Source organism: Nerophis lumbriciformis, linkage group LG29, assembly GCF_033978685.3.
Source record: "Nerophis lumbriciformis linkage group LG29, RoL_Nlum_v2.1, whole genome shotgun sequence".
Classification (NCBI taxonomy): Eukaryota; Metazoa; Chordata; class Actinopteri; order Syngnathiformes; family Syngnathidae; genus Nerophis; species Nerophis lumbriciformis.
Window position 1 is genome coordinate 15,473,086 of NC_084576.2, and position 21,915 is coordinate 15,495,000.

Genomic DNA, 21,915 nt, shown 5'->3' on the forward strand with positions numbered 1-21,915 from the left:
TTTCTTTAAAATGTACAGTATGCCTTGCATTGTTAAACAAATTTTTTTTTTTGATTTTTAAATAGAATAATAATAATTAATTTAAAAAAAAAAAATATATATATATATATATATATATATTTCTTAAAAAAAGACTGCCATGGAGCAACTTAAAAAAACAAAACCTTTTTTTTCCTCCCCAGCTTGTTTTTGTTGGAAAATCTATACATTTTCTTGAAAATATAATACTTTTATGCTGTTGAATCGAAAATGTACACATTTTCTAAAAAACACGCAACTTTTCGCTTTCTTTCTTGAAAATATATATATTTTTCCTCAACATCAAAATTGTGTTTGTTTTTCACATGATTTCTACAAATAAACTTGCCTTGCAATCCTGCGTCTTGTATTGGTACTAACTTTGTAGCAGTGTCTGTTCCTGCGGAATATTCGAGTCCTTTTTTCTGGCAATAGCACCATCAACATTTTTCCCAGCTTTTTCCTGGAAAATCTTAACTTTCCTTGAAAATATGACCAAAAAAAAGTTATGTCTGGAAAATGACTTGTTTTCTCAAAAAATATGCAGTGCATTGGAAAAAAACCCTCAAAACACAATTTCTAATTATATTTAACTGGCATGTTTTCTCAAATTGTACTGCATTTTCTATACTGTACGGTTTTTATGGAAAAAAATATTTTCTCAAAAATATACCTTTTCCTGAAAATAAAATACTTTTATGCTTTTGAATGGAAAATGTTTCTCAAAAATTTGCAACTTTTCTCCTTTTTCCCCAGAAAGTACATTTTTCTCTCAACATCAAAATCGTGTTGGTTTTTCACGTCATTTTTACGAATAAACTTGCCTTGTAATCCTGCGTCTTGTTTTGGTACTAACTTCTTAGTAGTGTCTATTCCTGCTGAATCTTCGAGTCGTTTTTCTGGCAATAGCGCCGTCAACATTTTTCCCAGCCTTTTTCTAGAAAATCTTAACTGGAAAATGGCTTGTTTTCTCAAAAAATATGCATTGCTTTGTAAAACAAAAACAAAACAAAAAACCTCAAAACACCATTTCTAATTATATATAACCAGCACATTTTCTCAAATTATACTGTATTTTCTATACTGTAGAGTTTTAATGGAATAAAAATATACCTTTTCTTAAAAATATACCTTTTCTTGAAAATATAATAATGTTATATTTTCGAATGGAAAATGTTTCTCAAAAATTTGCAACTCCTAAATTTTTCTCTCAACTTCAAAATTGTGTTTGTTTTTCCATGTCATTTCTACGAATAAACTTGCCTTGTAATCCTGCGTTTTGTAACTTCTTAGTAGTGTCTATTCCTGCTGAATCTTCAAGTCGTTTTTCTGGCAATAGCGCCGTCGACATTTTTCCCAGCTTTTTTCTAGAAAATCTGAACTTTTCTTGAAAATGACCAAAAAAAACATTTTGTACAGTTCTGTCTAGAAAATGGCTTGTTTTCTCAAAAAATATGCATTGCTTTGTAAAAAAAACAACCTCAAAACACCATTTCTAATTATATATAACCAGCATGTTTTCTCAAATTATACTGTATTTTCTATACTGTACAGTTTTAATGGAATAAAAATAAAACTTTAGTTAAAAATATACCTTTTCCTGAAAATAAAATATTCGTATGCTTTTGAATGGAAAACGAAGGTCCTGAGTAGTCGTGAGTTCAATCCCGGGCTCGGGATCTTTCTGTGTGGAGTTTGTATGTTCTCCCCGTGACTGTGTGGGTTCCTTCCGGGTACTCCGGCTTCCTCCCACCTCCAAAGACATGCACCTGGGGATAGGTTGATTGGCAACACTAAATTGGCCCTAGAGTGTGAATGTGAGTGTGAATGTTGTCTGTCTATCTGTGTTGGCCCTGTGATGAGGTGGCGACTTGTCCAGGGTGTACCCCGCCTTCCGCCCGATTGTAGCTGAGATAGGCTCCAGCGACCCCCCGCGACCCCAAAAGGGACAAGCGGTAGAAAATGGATGGATGGATGAATGGAAAATGTTTCTCAGAAATGTGCAACTCCTTTTCCCCAGAAAGTAAATTTTTCTCTCAACATCAAAATCGTGTTTGTTTTTCACTTCGTTTCGACGTATAAACTTGCCTTGTAAACCTGCGTCTTGGTTTTGTACTAACTTCTTAAAGTACCAATGATTGTCACACACACACTAGGTGTGGCGAAATTATTCTCTGCATTTGACCCATCACCCTTGATCACCCCCTGGGAGGTAAGGGGAGCAGTGGGCAGCAGCGGTGGCCGCGCCCGGGAACCATTTTGGTGATTTAACCCCCAATTCCAACCCTTGATGCTGAGTGCCAAGCAGGGAGGTAACGGGTCCCATTTTTATAGTCTTTGGTATGACTCGACCGGGGTTTGAACTCACAACCTACCGATCTCAGAGCGGACACTCTAACCACTGATTAGGTGGTGTAACTTTAGTAGTGTCTATTCCTGCCGAATCTCCCCGTCCTTTTTTGTGGCGTCTTCAGCTTCATTTGTTCATTGAACTAAAACCATACATAAACAGCAGCCATTTTATTGACTTGTATAAAAACGACACAAAATGCACTGGCATACATTACATACTGTGTAGGATATAAAAAATGTAAAAGGTACAAGTGTCGTCGCCCGTTCGACACAAACAATGACAATCGCATACTTTTGTGGCAGATATTTCAGTGTACACAGTGTATGTACTTTTTATGTACTTGTAGTACTGACATGAAATCTTAGTTTGGAGTACTGCGCTAAAGTAATGTTTCTTCAAGCAATTAAAAAAAGTCTATTTTGTAATACGGTGGTCTAATGTCCCTTTTCCACCACACGGTACTACTACTAGTACTACCAGTTTCTAGCCAACATTTGAGAATGGAAATGACCGAAAACAAAACACACGCTAACGTTAGCTTACCCGGTTGCATCTCCGCTTAGCTCCCGCGTCTTCAGTCTCCTCCATTGTTATTTGTGACTACGACTACTTCCTGGTTTTCAAGTAGCTATTTTCATGTGGACGAGCAGAAACCGACGCGGATCAAGCAGGTACGGAGCAGTGGAAAAGGGGCACAACTTAGTGGTCACAGTAGTTTGTAGGAGGAAGAGGAGCACAATGGACCTAAATAAGCCCATTCGCCCGCAGGCTACAGCTAATGCTAACCGAGAGTCTACCGATAGCAGTAGACGCCAAACTTCAGGTGCCATGGGGGGAAGCCGTAGCTCCGCACCCCAGGTTCCGGGGGTCCGCAGTTAGCCCGGACCTTGGTGATGGGGTAGCGGACGCTGGCGTCGGCCAACCACCCGGCGTCGCAGCGGTCCAATCCTGAGAGCCTCCAGGCGGCGTACAGTTGGCCCACTTTGGCCACGGAACTGAAGTCTCTGGCGCAAGCCTGGACCGCCTCGGTGAAGTTGAGCCTGGTCGGGTTCTGCAGGAAGTAGACCGTCCCTGCGGCAGGAGAACACCAATGCAATATGATGTACAGCATAGGAGTTGTACCTTTGAACAAATAATTAGTATTATTCATAGAATTTGTTTTTTTTATAAGAAAGTATTACAATAAAATTTGCAATACAATATACCTCAAATATTTTATAAAATAATACGGTAATATGTAATATATTTGTGTTCTCTTAAAACACGTGTAATACAATAAGAGATACAGTATATTTAATGTATTTTTGATTAAATAAAATAAATAATGTAAATTAAAAAAACACTAAAGAAGATAAAATACAATATTTAAAACATTTTAAAAAAGCATTACAATAAAATATGCTGTTGCTCTGGTAGGACATGCGCCCAAAAATACACATTTTCAATGCTAAAAATATTTAATAGTAATACACCTCAAATATTTGATAAAATAATACAGTAAAATGTAATATATTTGTATTCTCTTACAATCATTTTAACACAATAAGATATACAGTATATTATTGTATTTATTTTGATTTAAAAACAAATAATACAAATTAAAAAACACTAAAGAAGATAAAATACAATATTAAAAAAAAAAAAAGTATTACCGGTACAATAAAATTTGCAATAACAATATACCTCAAATATTTTGTAAAATAATACGGTTATATGTAATATATTTGTATTCTCTTAAAACACGTGTAATACAATAAGAGATACAGTATATTTCATTTATTTTTAATTTTAAAAAACCCCAACAAATAATATAAATTTAAAAACACTAAAGAGGATAAAATAAATGATAAATAAATGATAAATGGGTTATACTTGTATAGTGCTTTTCTACTTTTAAGGTACTCAAAGCGCTTTGACAGTATTACCACATTCACCCATTCACACACACATTCACACACTGATGGCGGGAGCTGCCATGCAAGGCGCTAACCAGCAGCCATCAGGAGCAAGGGGTGAAGTGTCTTGCCCAAGGACACAACGGACGTGACTAGGATGGTAGAAGGTGGGGATATTTTAAAAAAATACAATATTATTAAAAAAAACAAAAACTATTACAATAAAATATGCTGTTGCTCTGGTAAGACATGCGCCCAAAAATACACATTTTCAATGCTAATAATATTTAATAGTAATATACCTCAAATATTTGATAAAATAATACAGTAAAATTTAATATATTTGTATTCTCTTACAATAATTTTAACACAATAAGAGATACAGTATATTATTTTATTTATTTTGATTTAAAAACAAATAATGTAAATTAAAAAACACTACAGAAGATAAAATACAATATTTAAAAAAAACTACTACAATAAAATTTGCAATAACAATGTACCTCAAATATTTGATAAAATAATACGGTAATATGTAATATATTTGTATTCTCTTAAAACACGTGTAATACAATAAGAGATACAGTAATTTAGAGTATTTTTTATTTTAATAAAATAACAAATAATATACATTTTAAAACACTAAAGGAGATAAAATACAATATTAAAAAAAAAGTATTACAATAAAAAATATGTAGTTGCTATGGTAAGACATGCGCCCAGAAATACACATTTTCAATGCTAAAAATATTTAATAGTAATATACCTCAAATATTTGATAAAATAATATAGTAAAATGTAATATATTTGTATTCTCTTACAATCATTTTAACACAATAAGAGATACAGTATATTATTTATTTATTTTATTTAAAAACAAATAATATAAATTAAAAAACACTAAAGAAGATCAAATACAATACTAAAAAAAAAAAAAAAAAATGACCGGTACAATAAAATTTGCAATAACAATATACCTCAAATATTTTGTAAAATAATACGGTAATATGTAATGTATTTGCATTCTCTTAAAACACAATAAGAGATACAGTATATTTCATTTTTATTTTTAGTTTAAAAAAAAAAAAAAAAAAAAAATATATATATATATATATATATATATATATATATATATATAAATTTAAAAACACTAAAGAGGATAAAATACAAAATTATTTTTAAAAAAAACAACTATTACAATAAAATATGCTGTTGCTCTGGTAAAACATGCGCCCAAAATTACACATTTTCAATGCTAAAAATATTTAATAGTAATATACCTCAAATATTTGATAAAATAATACAGTAAAATTTAATATATTTGTATTCTCTTACAATAATTTTAACACAATAAGAGATACAGTATATTATTGTATTTATTTTGATTTACAAACAAATAATATAAATTAAAAAACACTAAAGAAGATAAAATACAATACTAAAAAAAAAAAATTTACCGGTACAATAAAATTTGCAATAACAATATACCTCAAATATTTTGTAAAATAATACGGTAATATGTAATATATTTGCATTCTCTTAAAACACGTGTAATACAATAAGAGATACAGTATATTTCATTTATGTTTAATTTAAAAAATATATATAATAATATAAATTTAAAAACACTAAAGAGGATAAAATACAATATTATTAAAAAAACAAACAAAAAAAACTATTACAATAAAATATGCTGTTGCTCTGGTAAGACATGCGCCCAGAAATACACATTTTCAATGCTAAAAATATTTAATAGTAATATACCTCAAATATTTGATAAAATAATACAGTAAAATGTAATATATTTGTATTCTCTTACAATAATTTTAACACAATAAGAGATACAGTATATTATTGCATTTATTTTTATTTAAAAACAAATAATATAAATTAAAAAAACACTAAAGAAGATAAAATACAATACTAAAAAAAAAATAATAATAATTACCGGTACAATAAAATTTGCAATAACAATATACATACCTCAAATATTTTGTAAAATAATACGGTAATATGTAATATATTTGTATTCTCTTAAAACACGTGTAATACAATAAGAGATACAGTATATTTAATTTATTTTTTATTTTAATAAAATAACAAATATACATTTTAAAACACTAAAGGAGATAAAATACAATATTTAAAAAATTTAAAAAAAGTATTACAATAAAAAATATGTAGTTGCACTCAGAAATAAACATGTTCAATGCTAAAAATATTTAATAGTAATATACCTCAAATTATTGATAAAATACAACAGTAAAATGTAATATATTTGTATTCTCTTACAATAATTTTAACACAAGAGATAAAGTATATTATTTTATTTATTTAGATTTAAAAACAAATAATATAAATAAAAAAACACTAAAGAAAATAAAATAAAAAATATTATATATATCCAATACAATATTACAAAAAAGTATTACAATAAAATATGCAGTTGCTCTGTGAAGACATGTGCCCCAACATACAAATTTATAGCACTAAAAAGATTAAATAAAATATGGTAATATACATCAAACATTTCATAAAATGATCAAATAAAATGTGATATATTTGTATTCTCTTCAAAGTATTTTAACACAATAGAAGATACTTGACATTGTTTTATTTATTTTAATTTAATAATATAAATTATAATTAAATATAAATAAATAATACAAATAAAAAAAATAAAAAAGTACAATATTATAAGCAAGTATTGAAATAAAATATGCTGTATCTCTGGTAGGACATGCAGCCATAAATATACATTTTCAGTGTTATACATTTTGATCAAATATAAGAATATACCTCAAACATTTAATACAACATTTTTTTTAATACATTAAAATGTAATTTAAATCACTTTTTTAATTTTGTATTTTATCAAATATAAATGGAAAAAAAAAACACTGAAAGTAAAATAACCTTACATCTAAAATAATTATACAATTACAATCTTTAAAAGTGTTTTAATTAGAAAACAAAACATGCCACTAACTAAAATATATATTTGTGCATATTTTTTGACTAAGTAATCATTGTAAGGCATAAACAAATATTAAACATATTTAAATTTGTATTTTAAAAGTATTTGTTGTACTGCAAAACTATACAGTATATAATAAATATTGTATCTATTTATTTATTACCTTTTAAATAAAAAAAAACCCGTTAAATGTAAAAAATGTTGACCGCTGACCTTTGATGGAGGCGGAGAAGCAGAAGGCGTCAAAGCGGTGGAGAAGGCGGTGGCGCGGACCGTAGTTGCGAATACCAGGCGCCAAGCCGGAGCCCCCGCATCCGTCGCGTGGCGCCGTGATGGGATACTGCACCGTGCCGTCGGCCAACCAGCCGGCGTTGCACCAGTCCAGGCCTTCTTCCCACGCCGTGAACAGCTGCTCGAAGGTGGCCAGCGTGGCGTCCTGATCCTGGCACGCCTGCTGCGCCCGCGGGTAGTTGAAGTGGTAGCGTCCTCTGTTAGAGAAGTAGGGAAACACCACACCTGTGCAGGAAAACACACCTGGGCTAGTTGGTTCTTTGTTACATCATCAGGGGCTTAGATTTGACCTACAACTTGATGTTTTTTTAAATGATTTCTTTCTTGAATTCAATGATTATCATCCGCTTCTTCTTCTTCTCAGCTCTGTCCTTCACACTCACTTTCTAGTAGCAGCTAGGTGGCAGCAGTGCACAATCTAATCAACAGGCTCTCTGTTCTACTGATTAGAAGTAGGAAGTACACAGGAACACAGGTGTACACAGCTGACTGAAGGGATGGAGAAGTTTGTAACAGGAATGAGATAAAAGGAATATATAAAGCTGAATACACAAATAGGGGTTTTCAACGTTGTCCAGGCCAAGGACTGTCAAACTGATGGAGTGAGGATCTCCTACTTATTACTCTTGTAAAAATTGGGTTTTATGTTAAACTGGTCATAGTGGTACCTTGTTATTGTGAAATGCTAAGATTCAATTAATAGCAGTAGTGTCGCTAATAGCTAGCTGGCTAATAGGGCGCTAATCACTACCCGTCCACTGGCGCGTTAAATGTTAGCAGGCGACCATAGCGTTAATCGCGAGCTGGCAAGTAGTCCGCAAATCACTATCTAGCAACTAACCCGCAAATTGCTAGCTGACAACTAAACTGACAGCTACCAGTTCACATATCGCTATCTGGCAACTAGTGCACTAATCGCTAGCGGGCAACTAGAATGCGAATCACTAGCTGGTAACTGGCGCACTAATCCTCAGCTGGCAACTGCCGCGTTAATCACTAGCTGGTAACTATTCCACAAATCACTATTTGGCAACTAGTCCGTGGATTGCTAGCCGGCAACTAAAGGGTTAATCGCTAGCTAGCAACTAGTCCACAAATTGCTAACTGGTAACTAGTGCGCTAATCGCTAGCTGGCAACTGCCGCGTTAATCGCCAGCTGGCAACTGGTGCATTAATCGCAAGCTGGCAACTAGTCCGCAAATTGCTTACTGTAAACTAGTGTGCTAATCGCTAGCTGACAACTAGAGCGTGAATCACTAGCTGGTCACTGGCGCACTAACCACTCGCTGGCAACTTGCGCACTAATCGCCAGCTGGCAAGCACAGCATTAATCGCTAGCTGGCAACTAGTCCGCAAATTGCTAGCTGACAACTAAAGATTTCATCGCTAGCTGGCAACCAGTCCACATATCGCAAACTGGCAACTAGTGCACTAATCGCTAGCTGGCAACTAGAACACAAATCACTACCTGGTAACTGGCGCACTAACCACTAGCTGGCAACCTGCACACTAATCGCTAGCTGGTAATGAGAATGCGAATCGCTAGCTGGAAACTGGCACACTAACCACAAGCTGGCAACTTGTGTACGAATCGCTAGCTGGCAACTAGAATGCGAATCGCTAGCTGGTAACTTGCGCACTAACCACGATCTGGCAACTTGCACACTAATCCTCAGCTGGCAGCTGGCGTGTTAATCGCTAGCTGGCATCTATTCCGTAAATCACTATCTGGCAACTAGTCCGCAAATTGCTAGCCGACAACTAAAGGGCTAATCGCTAGGACAATATAGTCTGCAAATAGGTAGCTGGCAACTACAGTGGACCAACCAGAGAACAAATGGCAAGCTGGGAACTAGCGCACTAATCACTAGCTTGCAACTTGTGGGCTAATTGTTAGCTGAAAGCTAGAGAGATAATCGCTAGCTGGCAATTAGTCCACAAATAGCTAGCTGGCAACTACATTGGACAAAACAGCGAACAAATACTAGTGCACTAATCGCGAGCGGGCAACTAGAGTGCTAATCACTACCTTAAATGCTAACATAAATACCCCCTGCACCACTGCAGTACCTCAAATGAACTTTCTGGGTATATATATATATATATACTGTATATGTATATATATATATATATATATATATATATATATATATATATATATATATATATATATATATATATATATATATATATATATATATTTATATTTATATATACAATCGTGGTCAAAAGTTTACATACGCTTGTAAAGAACATAATGTCATGGCTGTCTTAAGTTTCCAATAATTTCTACAATGCTTATTTTTTTGTGATAGAGTGATTGGAGCACATACTTGTTGGTCACAAAAAACATTCATGAAGTTTGGTTCTTTTATGAGGTTATTATGGGTCTACTGAAAATGTGACCAAATCTGCTGGGTCAAAAGTATACATAGAGTAATGTTAATATTTGGTTACATGTCCCTTGGCAAGTTTCACTGCAATAAGGGGCTTTTGGTAGCCATCCACAAGCTTCTGCTTTAATTTTTGACCGCTTCTCTTGACAACAAAATTGGTGCAGTTCGGCTAAATTTGTTGGTTTTCTGACATGAACTTGTTTCTTCAGCATTGTCCACACATTTAAGTCAGGACTTTGGGAAGGCCATTCTAAAACCTTAATTCTAGCCTGATTTAGCCATTCCTTTACCACTTTTGACGTGTGTTTGGGGTTATTGTCCTGTTGGAACACCCAACTGCGCCCAAGACCCAACCTCCGGGCTGATGATTTTAGGTTGTCCTGAAGAATTTGGAGGTAATCTTCCTTTTTCATTGTCCCATTTACTCTCTGTAAAGCACCAGTTCCATTGACAGCAAAACAGACCCAAAGCATAATACTACCACCACCATGCTTGACAGTAGGAATTGGTGTTCCTGGGATTAAAGGCCTCACATTTTCCCCTCCAAACATATTGCTGGGTATTGTGGCCAAACAGCTAAATTTTTGTTTCATCTGACCACAGAACTTTCCTCCACAAGGTCTTCTTATCTTTGTCCATGTGATTAGCAGCAAACTTTAGACAAGCCTTAAGGTGTTGCTTCTGGAGCAAGGGTTTCCTTCTTGCATGGTAGCCTCTCAGTCCATGGCGATGCAAAACATGCTTGACTGTGGACACTGACACCTGTGTTCCAGCAGCTTCCAATTCATTGCAGACCTGCTTTTTGGTGCTTCTTGGTTGACTCCTGATCATCCTGACCAATTTTCTCTGAGCAGCAGGTGATAGCTTGCGTTTTCTTCCTAATCGTGGCAGTGACAAAACTGTGCCATGCACTTTATACTTACGGACAATTGTCTGCACAGTTGCTCTTGGGACTATACGCTGCTTTGAAATGTCTCCAAGTGACTTTCCTGACTTGTTCAAGTCAATGATTAGTTTTTTCAGATCTGTGCTGAGTTCCTTTGACTTTCCCATTGTCGCGTTTGGAACCGAGTCTAATGACTGCTACACATGAGCCCTATTTAAATGGGCTTAAACAAGTCAACAGGTGTCGTCAATCATAATTACTTACATGAAGTTAAGAGGCCATGCCATGAAGCTAATTTGATTTGATTGTCACTTTTCTACATCACCAAAATTGATCATGTATGTTGCTGTATGTATACTTTTGACCCAGCAGATTTGGTCACATTTTCAGTAGACCCATAATAAATTCATAAAACCAAACTTCATGAATGTTTTTTGTGACAAACATGTGCTCCAATCACTCTATCACACACAAAAAAAAGAGTTGTGGAAATGATTGGAAACGCAAGACAGTCATTTTTGCTCGCTATCAGTTTGCTATTAGCACCCGCAAATTCTTTTTGGGGTCTAAAATCTCACAAAGCTTTGAAGTTTTCACGTACAACATCAAGGCAAAAGGAATACACACATTCACACTTGACAAACAACACCACATTTAAAGTAACACAATAGCTCCACATGAATGGCATACGATCTAGTATAGATCACACAAAAATACAATATTGTTTACAAAAATGTATTAATTATTTGTACGCAATCAATTTAGAAACCAAAAATAGACCAAAAAGAAAAGGAAATAATTACTATTTAAATATTGGTGTGTGTGTATGTGTGCGTGTGTGTCAGCGCTGACTCTGTCCTTGTCTGTTTAGTCTTCTTATCTAAGTTTGGTTTTTGAGCAAGGATTTGAAGAAAAATGGAAGATAGAAAATTATACATTTGCAGTGGTACAAATAACACAATATTGATACAAATAATGTAATAATAATACAAATAAATAATATTTAGTTTGAACTGTCCTTTTGGGAAGTCGTCAAAAAGGTCCAGAAAAAGTACTTTGTGTATCTTTATTGTGTCACTCACACGTGTGACGGATGATGTGCGGCCGTTATCGTGTGTGTGGTGTCTTGTATCATCACTTGTGTTGATGTTGTGCATTGTGTGCGGTGCAGAAGATTGTGGAGTAGAAACAGTAGTTTTAATCCTAGCACAAGAACACACACTGCCCAGGCGATGACACAATCAACCTTGCTCCACTTACACCACTGACTCACTCACACACACTGATATTGAATACATAAACAAACACTGATAGTGAGATTTAGAAATATTGCGCCTGCTTTCGAACATTTAGAAGCAAAATATGTATTTCCTGTTGGCGCATATGCTAAATATTGCACGCACGCATACAGAAACATGTGAAATAAGTCAGAGAACTAATAAATTATTATTTATTAATAAATATATATCAAGCAACGGTGACCAGTGCATGCCCATTCATTGTCACTGAGGAGAAAATTCCGGGAAATTCCAGGAAAACCGGGAATTTGGGGAGAGGGAAAATATGTTTTGCGTTCAATATATCGGAAGAGTAGTGTGTGTGGATGGTTGAAAGGTCGGAATTGGGTTTAAAAATGGCACAACATTTTGAGAATTTAGGGCATTGTAGAACTATGACTATGTCCATTCATTTGAATGGGAATTTCCTGGAATTTTTTGCAAAAATTGGTCATTTTTGAAAATGTTGATATTAGCACAAGTGTCCTAAATGATATGAATGGGTTGGTGTTGGAATTTTTAAGAATCGGTTGAAAAATGTTGACGGAGTAACAGTTTGAATTGAGAATGGGTATTTCAGAATTTCGGGAATTTCGGGAAAATCTGGAATTTGTACAAAAAAAAGAAAAAAGAACATTTGTTGTCCCAACTAAGAGGAAGGTTTTGAAGGTGGACTGGTCAAAAACGGTTGAAGAATGTGGACTGTGAAAACTTTCTAGGAAGAGGTGAAAACCGGGAATTCCTGGAAATGTTTTAACTTGGTATGAAATGATAGTTTGATTGTCCAAGGTGAGATAAGTGTGTGGGTGGTGGAACGGTTCGAATCGGTTAAGAATGTTGTAATCGTCCAAGTTCGAAAAATGGCCCATTCATTGTCACTGGGGAGAAAATTCCGGGAAATTTCCGGAAAACCGGGAATTTGGGGAGAGGGAAAATATGTTTTGCGTTCAATATATCGGAAGAGTAGTGTGTGTGGATGGTTGAAAGGTCGGAATCAGGTTTAAAAATGGCGCAACATTTTGAGAATTTAGGGCATTGTAGAACTATGACTATGTCCATTCATTTGAATGGGAATTTCTTAGAAATTTTAGAATTTTGTGAAAATCGGGAATTTTTGAAAATGTTGATATTAGCACAAGTGTCCTAGATGATTTGAATTGGTTGGTGTTGGAATTTTTAGAATTGGTTGAAAAATGTTGACGGAGTAACAGTTTGAATTGAGAATGGGTATTTCAGAATTTAGGGAAAACTGGGAATTTGTACAAAAAAAAAAGAAAAAAGAACAATTGTTGTCCCAACTAAGAGGACTGTTTTGAAGGTGGAATGGTCAAAAACGGTTGAAAAATGTGGACTGTGAAAACTTTCGAGGAAGAGGTGAAAACCAGGAATTCCTGGAAATTTTGGAACTTTGTATGAAATGGTAGTTTGATTGTCCAAGGTGAGATAAGTGTGTGGATGGTGGAATGGTTCGAATCATGCAAGTTCGAAAAATGGCCCATTCATTGTCACTGGGGAGAAAATTCCAGGAAAATCTCGGAAAACCGGGAATTTGGGGAGAGGGAAAACATGTTTTGCGTTCAATATATCGGAAGAGTAGTGTGTGTGGATGGTTGAAAGGTCGGAATCAGGTTTAAAAATGGTGTAAGATTTTGAGAATTTAGGGCATTGCAGAATTATGAATATGTCCATTTATTTGAATGGGAATTTCCTGGAACTGTTAGAATTTTGTGAAAATCGGGAATTTTTCTAAGTGTTTATACTAGCACAAGTGTCCTAGATGATATGAATGGGTTGGTGTTGGAATTTTTAGAATTGGTTGGAAAATGTTGAATTGAGAAAGGGTATTTCAGAATTTCGGGAAAAACTGGAATTTGTACGAAAAAAACAAAAAAGAACAATTGTTGTCCCAACTAAAGGAATGTTTTGAAGGTGAAATGTTCAAAAACTAAGGTTGTCCCGATACCAACATTTTGGTACCGGTACCAAAATCTATGTCTATATTTTTCTATACTTTTCTAAATAAAGGGGACCACAAAAATGGCATTATTGGCTTTATTTTAACAAAACATCTTAAGGTACATTAAACATATGTTTATTATTGCTATTTTGTCCTTAAATAAAAGAGTGAACATACGAGACAACTTGTCTTTTAGTAGTAAGTAATCAAACAAAGGCTCCTATTTAGTCTGCTGACATATGCAGTAACATATTGTGTCATTTATCATTCTATTATTTTTTGTCACAATTATGAGGGACAAGCTGTAAAAATTGATTATTAATCTACTTGTTCATTAACTGTTAATATCTGCTTATTTACTGTTTCAACGTGTTCTATCTACACTTCTGTTAAAATGTAATAATCACTTATTCTTCGGTTGATATGGAATGTGAATACTTTACATTAGTTTTGGATGATACCACAAATTTGGGTATCGATCCGACACCAAGTAGTAACAGGATCATACATTGGTCATAATTCAAGTCGTCATGTGTCCATGGACGTATTTCCTGAGTTTATAAACATAATATAATTTTTTTTTAAACAAAAAAAGACCAGTCCTTTTTAGAGGCGGTATAGTACCGAATATGATTCATTAGTATACTGGTACTATACTAGCACAACCCTATCAAAAACGGTTGAAAAATGTGGACTGTGAAAACTTTCCAGAAAGAGGTGAAGACCAGCAGTTCCTGGAAATTTTTGAACTTGGAAAATGGTAGTATGATTGTCCAAGGTGAGATAAGCGTGTGGACGGTGGAACGGTTCGAATCGGTTAAGAAATGTGGGAATCGCGCAAGTTCGAAAAATGGCCCAGTCATTGTCACTGGGAAAAATGACCCGGAAAACCGGGAATTCTAGGGTAACCTGGGATATTTTTTATAAATGTTTTGGAGAGCTCACGATTCCCGGTCGAACCGAACATTTTGATACTTGAACGGTTTCGATCTTATGAAAACTGTGGGCTGTTGTCTCCGGCAAACTTTGGCGGTGGAACAATAATAATAAATAGATGATTTTTTTGGTGTAGAATAGGCTGACCATATTGTGAAATCCCCAAAAAGAGGACACATACAGTATATGCGTGCCAAGGCGGGCAGCACGCCAAGGCCGGGACGAGGTGAAAATTTGCCAATGATACTCGAACTTGCTTTATAAATAATATATTTATTTAAATAAAGCATTTTTTCTTCTCTGTTGACCGCAGTGTTGGTGCTAGGAATTTTCAAAATGGGGTCCCAGAGACCTCATCAAGTCATAAAAAAGGGGTCCCGCAGTAAATTTTTGGAGTCCCACTTTTTTGCAAGCGTTTTGAAAACAAATGATAAACGTATGCATTATCCTGTTATATCTCACACTCTATATTGTGTTTTGGAAATAGGTTGTCATAAACGTTACTTCATTCATAAAAATTTTTTTTAAAAGAAATTGTATACATATTTACATTTATTCAGTTATAAGCATTCATTCACTTTCTTCTTTCCTTCATGGATCTGAACTTTACCGCTGCTGGTAGTTTTTTCTATGTTTTTATTTGATAAGTTGTATGTGTATTTATTTCAGTTTTAAAGTGTAAAAAGTGTTTTGCTTGGGTCATGAAATGATGATAATGGTGTGCCAGGGCATACATACATTTTATATTTAACGCTTAAATCTCTGGAGTCTACATCAACTTCAGATCTATCCCTCATTTCAAAATATTTTAGTTTTTTTTTAATGTTGTTTTTTTATGTATATATTTGTACCATGAATTGATTATCATGGACCCCAACTTAAACAAGTTGAACGTCTTATTCGGGTTTACCAAAAGGACAAGCGGTAGAAAATGGATGGATGGATGTACTGTACTGTGCAATCTACTAATAAAAGTTCCAATCAATCAATCAATCCACTCCCTTGCTCTCTCTGTCTCTGCCCCTCCCTCACGAATGCTGCTGCGTGAGCACACCTTCACAATTTGTTTTGTTTTCAACCCCTTCTTAACCCTGGACGTACATTGAAAATACACGCAACCCTAATTCAAAATTCCGGACATTTGAGGCGTATAAGAAACTCCGCCCGGACAGCCCCACAAAAGAGGACACGTCCAGGGAAAAGAGGATGTATGGTCAGTCTAGTGTAGAATCTTATATGTGTGAATGCTTGGGCTTTGCTATGGTCATCACCCGGCCACTACAACACAGCCACGACGTGGAAATACCTCATCCCATCCTGGGTAATTGATCTAAATCAGAACTGGGCTTAAATTGTTCCGCAAAAACCTGGTTAACTTGACAGTCACAGCTAAGATAGCCATTAGCTGTGTTGTTAGCTTTCCGTGTTGTTAGCATTGTGTGTCCTGCGTTGTCATTCCCCTTCAAAGGCTCACCAATGTGGAGATGTGTTATTGACAAGGCAGGAGCTGAAGATGAAGCCCATCAAAAAGTTGCTCTGACAAAAGTTGGTCAACCTGATTTTCGCGGCGGAGAAAACGCTGACGTTAGCCGCCGTGTTGTTAGCATTGTTCACACTTAACCCGGAAACAGTGAATGTTTTTATCGCTCACAACATAATAATAGTAATAAATTGGTAATAAAATCCATCAAACCAATCACTGACCTCGCAGCTCCAGCTCCACGGTGACGCTCTCGTCCTCCACGCCGTCAATCACCTCACATCGGTATCGCCCCGTGTCATTGAGGCGCAGCTCGTTGATGACCAGCGACATATCGCCCGGCGCAGAGCGTCGCAGGCGCACGCGGCCCCGGAAGCTGCCGTAGCTGCGGTGACGGTTGCCCATGGCGACCATCACCTCCGTCTCCATGGCGGGGGCGGCGCCCGGGGCAGCGGGGGCGGCGGGCGCGGCAGTGTTGGCGGGCAACCACGACCACTTGACCCGCGTCCTGCGGGGGGCGCTGACCTCAGGCTCGTAGTGGAAGTGGCACGGGAGGGTGACGCTGCTCCCCCTGGTGGCCGACACTGACGGCTCGGGGGACTCCACATGCAGACGCACGCCGTTGTAGTAGACTGGAGGACATCATGGAACATTTGTTTTTGTTTCACTTGCAGTGAGCCTCTCAAGTACTGGCCGGATAGAACAAAAGATCTACACTTGTTACCATGGCGATCAACTTGGTCCAGTTTGATGCACTGTGACTACATCATCAATTCCGAACAAATCTAAACCTGTTATGCTCAGCACTTGAATAAACATTCCTTTGTAAAAAAAAAAAAAATAATAATTATAAAACAGGCTTCACTACACATCTTTAAAAAAAGACTGGAGCTCTGCCAACTATCCGACATGGTAGTTTAAGAGTTTTCATTTAGTTTTTCTTAAGTAAATCGACGAACTTAGCACTTCACTAAAGACTGCGTCGTAAAATAAAATAAAAAAACAGGCTTCGCTACAAATCTTGAAATAAAGACTGGCGCTCTGCCAACTGTCCAGCGTAGAAGCTGTAAGCTTGATCATTTAGTTTATCTTCAGCACATCAAGGAACTCAGCACCTTAAGAAAGACTGCTTAATGGAAAAAAATAAAATTAAAAACAGGCTTCGCTACACATCTTAAAATAAAGACTGGAGCCCTGCCATCTATCCGACATGGAAGCTTTAAGCTTGCTTATTTCATTTTCTTTGGCAAATTGGCAAACTTAACACTTACAAAAGACAGCTTTGTTAAAAAACAACAACAAAAAACAGGCTTCGCTACGAATCTTTAAATAAAGACTGGTGCTCTGCCACCTATCCGATGTGGAAGCTTTAAACTTCATTGTTTAGTTTTACTTCAGCGATTCGGCGAACGTAGCACTTCACTAAAGGCTGTCTTGTAAAATAAAATTAAAAAACAGGCTTCGCTACACATCTTAAAATAAAGACTGGAGCTCTGCCAACTATCCGACGTGGTAATTTAAGAGTTTTCATTTAGTTTTTCTTAAGTAAATCACCGAACTTAGCACTTCACTAAAGACTGCGTCGTAAAATAAAATTAAAAAACAGGCTTCGCTACAAATCTTGAAATAAAGACTGGAGCTGTGCCAACTATCCAGCGTAGAAGCTGTAAGCTTGATCATTTAGTTTATCTTTAGCACATCAAGAAACTCAGCACCTTAAGAAAGACTGCTTAGTGAAAAAAAATTAAAATTAAAAACAGGCTTCGCTACACATCTTAAAATAAAGACTGGAGCCCTGCCATCTATCCGACATGGAAGCTTTAAGCTTGCTTATTTCATTTTCTTTGGCAAATTGGCAAACTTAACACTTACAAAAGACAGCTTTGTTAAAAAACAACAACAAAAAACAGGCTTTGCTACGAATCTTTAAATAAAGACTGGAGCTCTGCCATCTATCCGATGTGGAAGTTTTAAACTTCATTGTTTAGTTTTACTTTAGCGATTCGGCGAACGTAGCACTTCACTAAAGGCTGCTCTGTAAAATAAAATTAAAAAACAGGCTTCGCTACACATCTTAAAATAAAGACTGGAGCTCTGCCAACTATCCGACATAGTAGCTTTAAGATTTAACATTTAGTTTTTCCTTAGTAAATCAGCAAACTTAGCACTTCACTAAAGACTGCTTGGTAAAATAAAATTTAAAAACAGGCTTCGCTACGAATCTTGAAATAAAGACTGGCGCTATGCCAACTATCCAGCGTAAAAAGCTGTAAGTTTGCTCATTTAGTGTATCGTCAGCACATCAAGGAACTCAGCACCTTAAGAAAGACTGCTGAGTAAAAAACAAAAACAAAAATAAATTACAAACAGGCTTCGCTACACATCTTAAAATAAAGACTGGAGCTCTGCCAACTATCCGACATGTAAGCTTTAAGCTTGATTATTTTGTTTTTTGGGGGGGCAAATCGGCAAACTTAACACTTACAAAAGACAGCTCTGTTTAAAAAAAAAAAAAAAAAAAAAAACAGGCTTCGCTACGAATCTTAAAATAAAGACTGGAGCTCTGCCAACTATCCGACATGGTAGCTTTTAGATTTATCATTTAGTTTTTCTTTGGTAAATCTGTGAACTTAGCACTTCACAAAGGCTGCTTTGGAAAATAAAATTTAAAAAACAGGCTTTGCTACACATCTTAAAATAAAGACTGGAGCTCTGTTTAGCTTGATAATTTAGTTTTTCTTTAGCAAATCGGTTAACTTAGCACTTCACAAGAGACTGCCTTATAAAACTAAAACTAAAACAAAAAAACCGGCTTTGCTACACATCTTATAATAAAGATTGGCGTTCAGCCAACTATCTGATGTGGACGCTTTAAACTTAATGATTTTGTTTTTCTTTAGCAAATCAGCGAACGTAGCACCTCAAGAGAAACTGCTTTGTAAGAATAAAACAAAACAGACTTCGCTACACATCTTAGTTTTTCCTTAGCAAATCGGCAAACTTCACAAAAGACTGCTGTGTAAAAAAAAACAAGCTTCACTAAACATCTTAAAACAAAGACTTGAGGTCTGCCAACTGTCTGATGTGAAAGCTTTAAGAGCTTTTTTTTTTAGCACATTGGCAAACTGAGCACTTCACAAAAGACAGCTTTGTAAAAAAAAAAAATCAACAACAAAAAAAACACAAAAAACAGACTTCGCTACACATCTTAAAACAAAGACTTGAACACAAAAACTGTTTTGTTTTGTTTTTTAAACGGTCTTTGCTACACATCTTAAATACAGACGAGAACTCTGCCAACTATCTGACGTTAAAACTTAAAGCTTGATTATGTAAAGTTTTAGCAAATCTGTGAACTTAACACTTCACGAAGGACAGCTTTGTAGAAAAAAACAGGCTTCACTACACATCTTCAAATAAAGATTGGAGCTCTGCTAACTATTCGTCACAGAAGCTTTAAGCTTGATTATTCAGTTTTTCTTCAGCAAATCGGCAAACTTAGCACTTCACAAAAAACTGCTTTATTAAAAAAAAAGAAAAGAAAAAAAGGCTTCGCTACACATCTTAAAACAAAGACTTGAGGTGTGCCAACTATCCAAGGTAGAAGCTCTAAGCTTGATTATTTAGTTTTTCTTTAGCAAATTAGCAAACTTAGCACTTCACAAAAGACTGCTGTGTTAAAAAACACACCAAAAAAACAGGCTTCGCTACACATCTTAAAACAAATAAAGACTGGTGCTCTGCCAACTATCTGACGTAGAAGTTTTAAGCTTGATTAGGTAGTTTTTCTTTAGCAAATTGAAGAACTTAGCACTTAACAAAAGACTGCTTGATAGAAGGGGGGGAAAAACAGGCTTTGCTACACATCTTAAAATAAAAACTGGAGCTCTGCCAACTATCCGACATAGAAACTTTTTGCTTCACCATTTAGTTTTTCTTTGGCAAATCGGCAAACTTCGCACTTCACAAGAGATTGCTTTGTAAAAAAAAAGAAAGGATATATATAAAAAAACAAAAACAAAAACAAAAAAACAGCTTCGCTACACGTCTTAAAATAAACAGGCTTCACTACACATCTTATCAAGACTGGAGTTTTGCCAACTATCCGACGTGAAAGCTTTAAGCTCGATCATTTATTTGGCGAATGGGCTAAATTTGCCCGCTATATGTACTCAACTACTTTGTAAAAAGGCTTCGCTACACATCTTAAAGTAAAACCCGCAGCTGTTACAGACGTGAGAGCTGAAAAAGCACTAATGTTGCACTTCTGTCTAAAATCCAGCATCAAGCTGAGATTTTGGACAATAATCACATTACACAATTGAGGGACACTTATTTAAAATTCGTGGAAAAATATGAAAACTTTTATAAAAAAACTCATATATATAAAAAAAAAAAAGACCTACTTTCGCCATTGCCGTTGCTGTTGGTGACGTCATGGTAGTAGAATCCATTGTTGTATTCAGGCATCCTGCACCAGGAGGCAGGTAGCAGTAGTAGTAGTTGTAGTAGCAGGCATGCAGCCAGCAGAGGGCGCCAGAGACCGAGCATGACGCTTTAAAGAAAAGAAGAAAACAACAAAAATAATAAGCTTTTTAAAATTCCACTTAGAATAAACACGAGGTTTACTGAAATTATACATCAATAAAAACATTCCAATGATCGTTAAATCATACTCAAGCATAAATTAGGAACTCAACATCCAACTTGTTAAGCAGTAAATTGTTGTTAAATGAAAGAGTAAAATAGAAAACCGATACAATATTGGGAGTTTCTTAGTGTCGGGTCATAAAATTATCTTTTTGACGAGCATAAGTTCCTGAAAGTAAACATCTCTTTAACTTTCACAACACGCACTTTTAACGCATCTGTGCGAGAAGAAAATGTGTTTTTTTTTCTTCCGTCAATTAAAGTTACTCTCAATTTGACAAAAAGGATATTCAATTAATGGACTCACCAGCCTTAGAGAACGTGGAAATACTCGCTGTCAGCCACTCAGTGTGTGTGCGTGTGTTTGTGTGTGTGTGTGTGCGCGCGCATGTGTTTGTGCGTGTACGTGTGTGCGTGCGCGTGTGCGTTGATCTCCTCCTCTTCATTCGCTGCGTGGTGACGTCACCACGTCAGGCTGCTCACAGTGGCGTCCAAATTTTCATAAATTCATAAACAAATTTATTTTTCATTTAGATTCAACCCTGTTATTCTTACGCTGTTATAAAATGATAAGAATCTAGTATAAGTCCAAAATGTAACATTGTAAAACACAGATGTTAATGTGATCACAATACGAATACACAAATGATTCAATGACATCACACAATACACAGTAATGATTACATTTGTTTGTTGGAAAAGTATTTATGAATGAAAAATGTAAATTTAAAAATATACATTTAGTAAATAAACTAAAACAACTTTTTTTTTGTTCAGGAATGCAAGTACCGTAGCTAAA

General features: G+C 35.5%; 1 protein-coding gene across 3 annotated transcripts in view; it reads right to left on the reverse strand.

The window, feature by feature from the left end:
* The window catches only part of LOC133572173 (hyaluronan and proteoglycan link protein 3-like), a 45,208-nt gene extending 23,683 nt beyond the window's left edge, over window positions 1–21,525 (reverse strand). For 2 of the 3 annotated variants that reach the window (XR_009810499.2, XR_009810497.2), the window contains exons 1-5: window positions 21,424–21,525; window positions 20,873–21,021; window positions 16,691–17,098; window positions 7,457–7,759; window positions 2,915–3,442 (exon numbers count right to left, since the gene is read on the reverse strand). Coding sequence is in view for 1 of the 3 variants with exons in the window: in XM_061924946.2 (XP_061780930.1) it covers window positions 3,165–3,442; window positions 7,457–7,759; window positions 16,691–17,098; window positions 20,873–21,017 (1,134 nt within the window). In the remaining 2 variants the exon portion in view is untranslated. Of the gene's footprint in view, window positions 1–2,537; window positions 3,443–7,456; window positions 7,760–16,690; window positions 17,099–20,872; window positions 21,022–21,423 lie in introns of those variants that run through there. The other variant, XM_061924946.2, reaches the window with a different exon arrangement.
* Window positions 21,526–21,915: the final 390 nt, after the last annotated feature.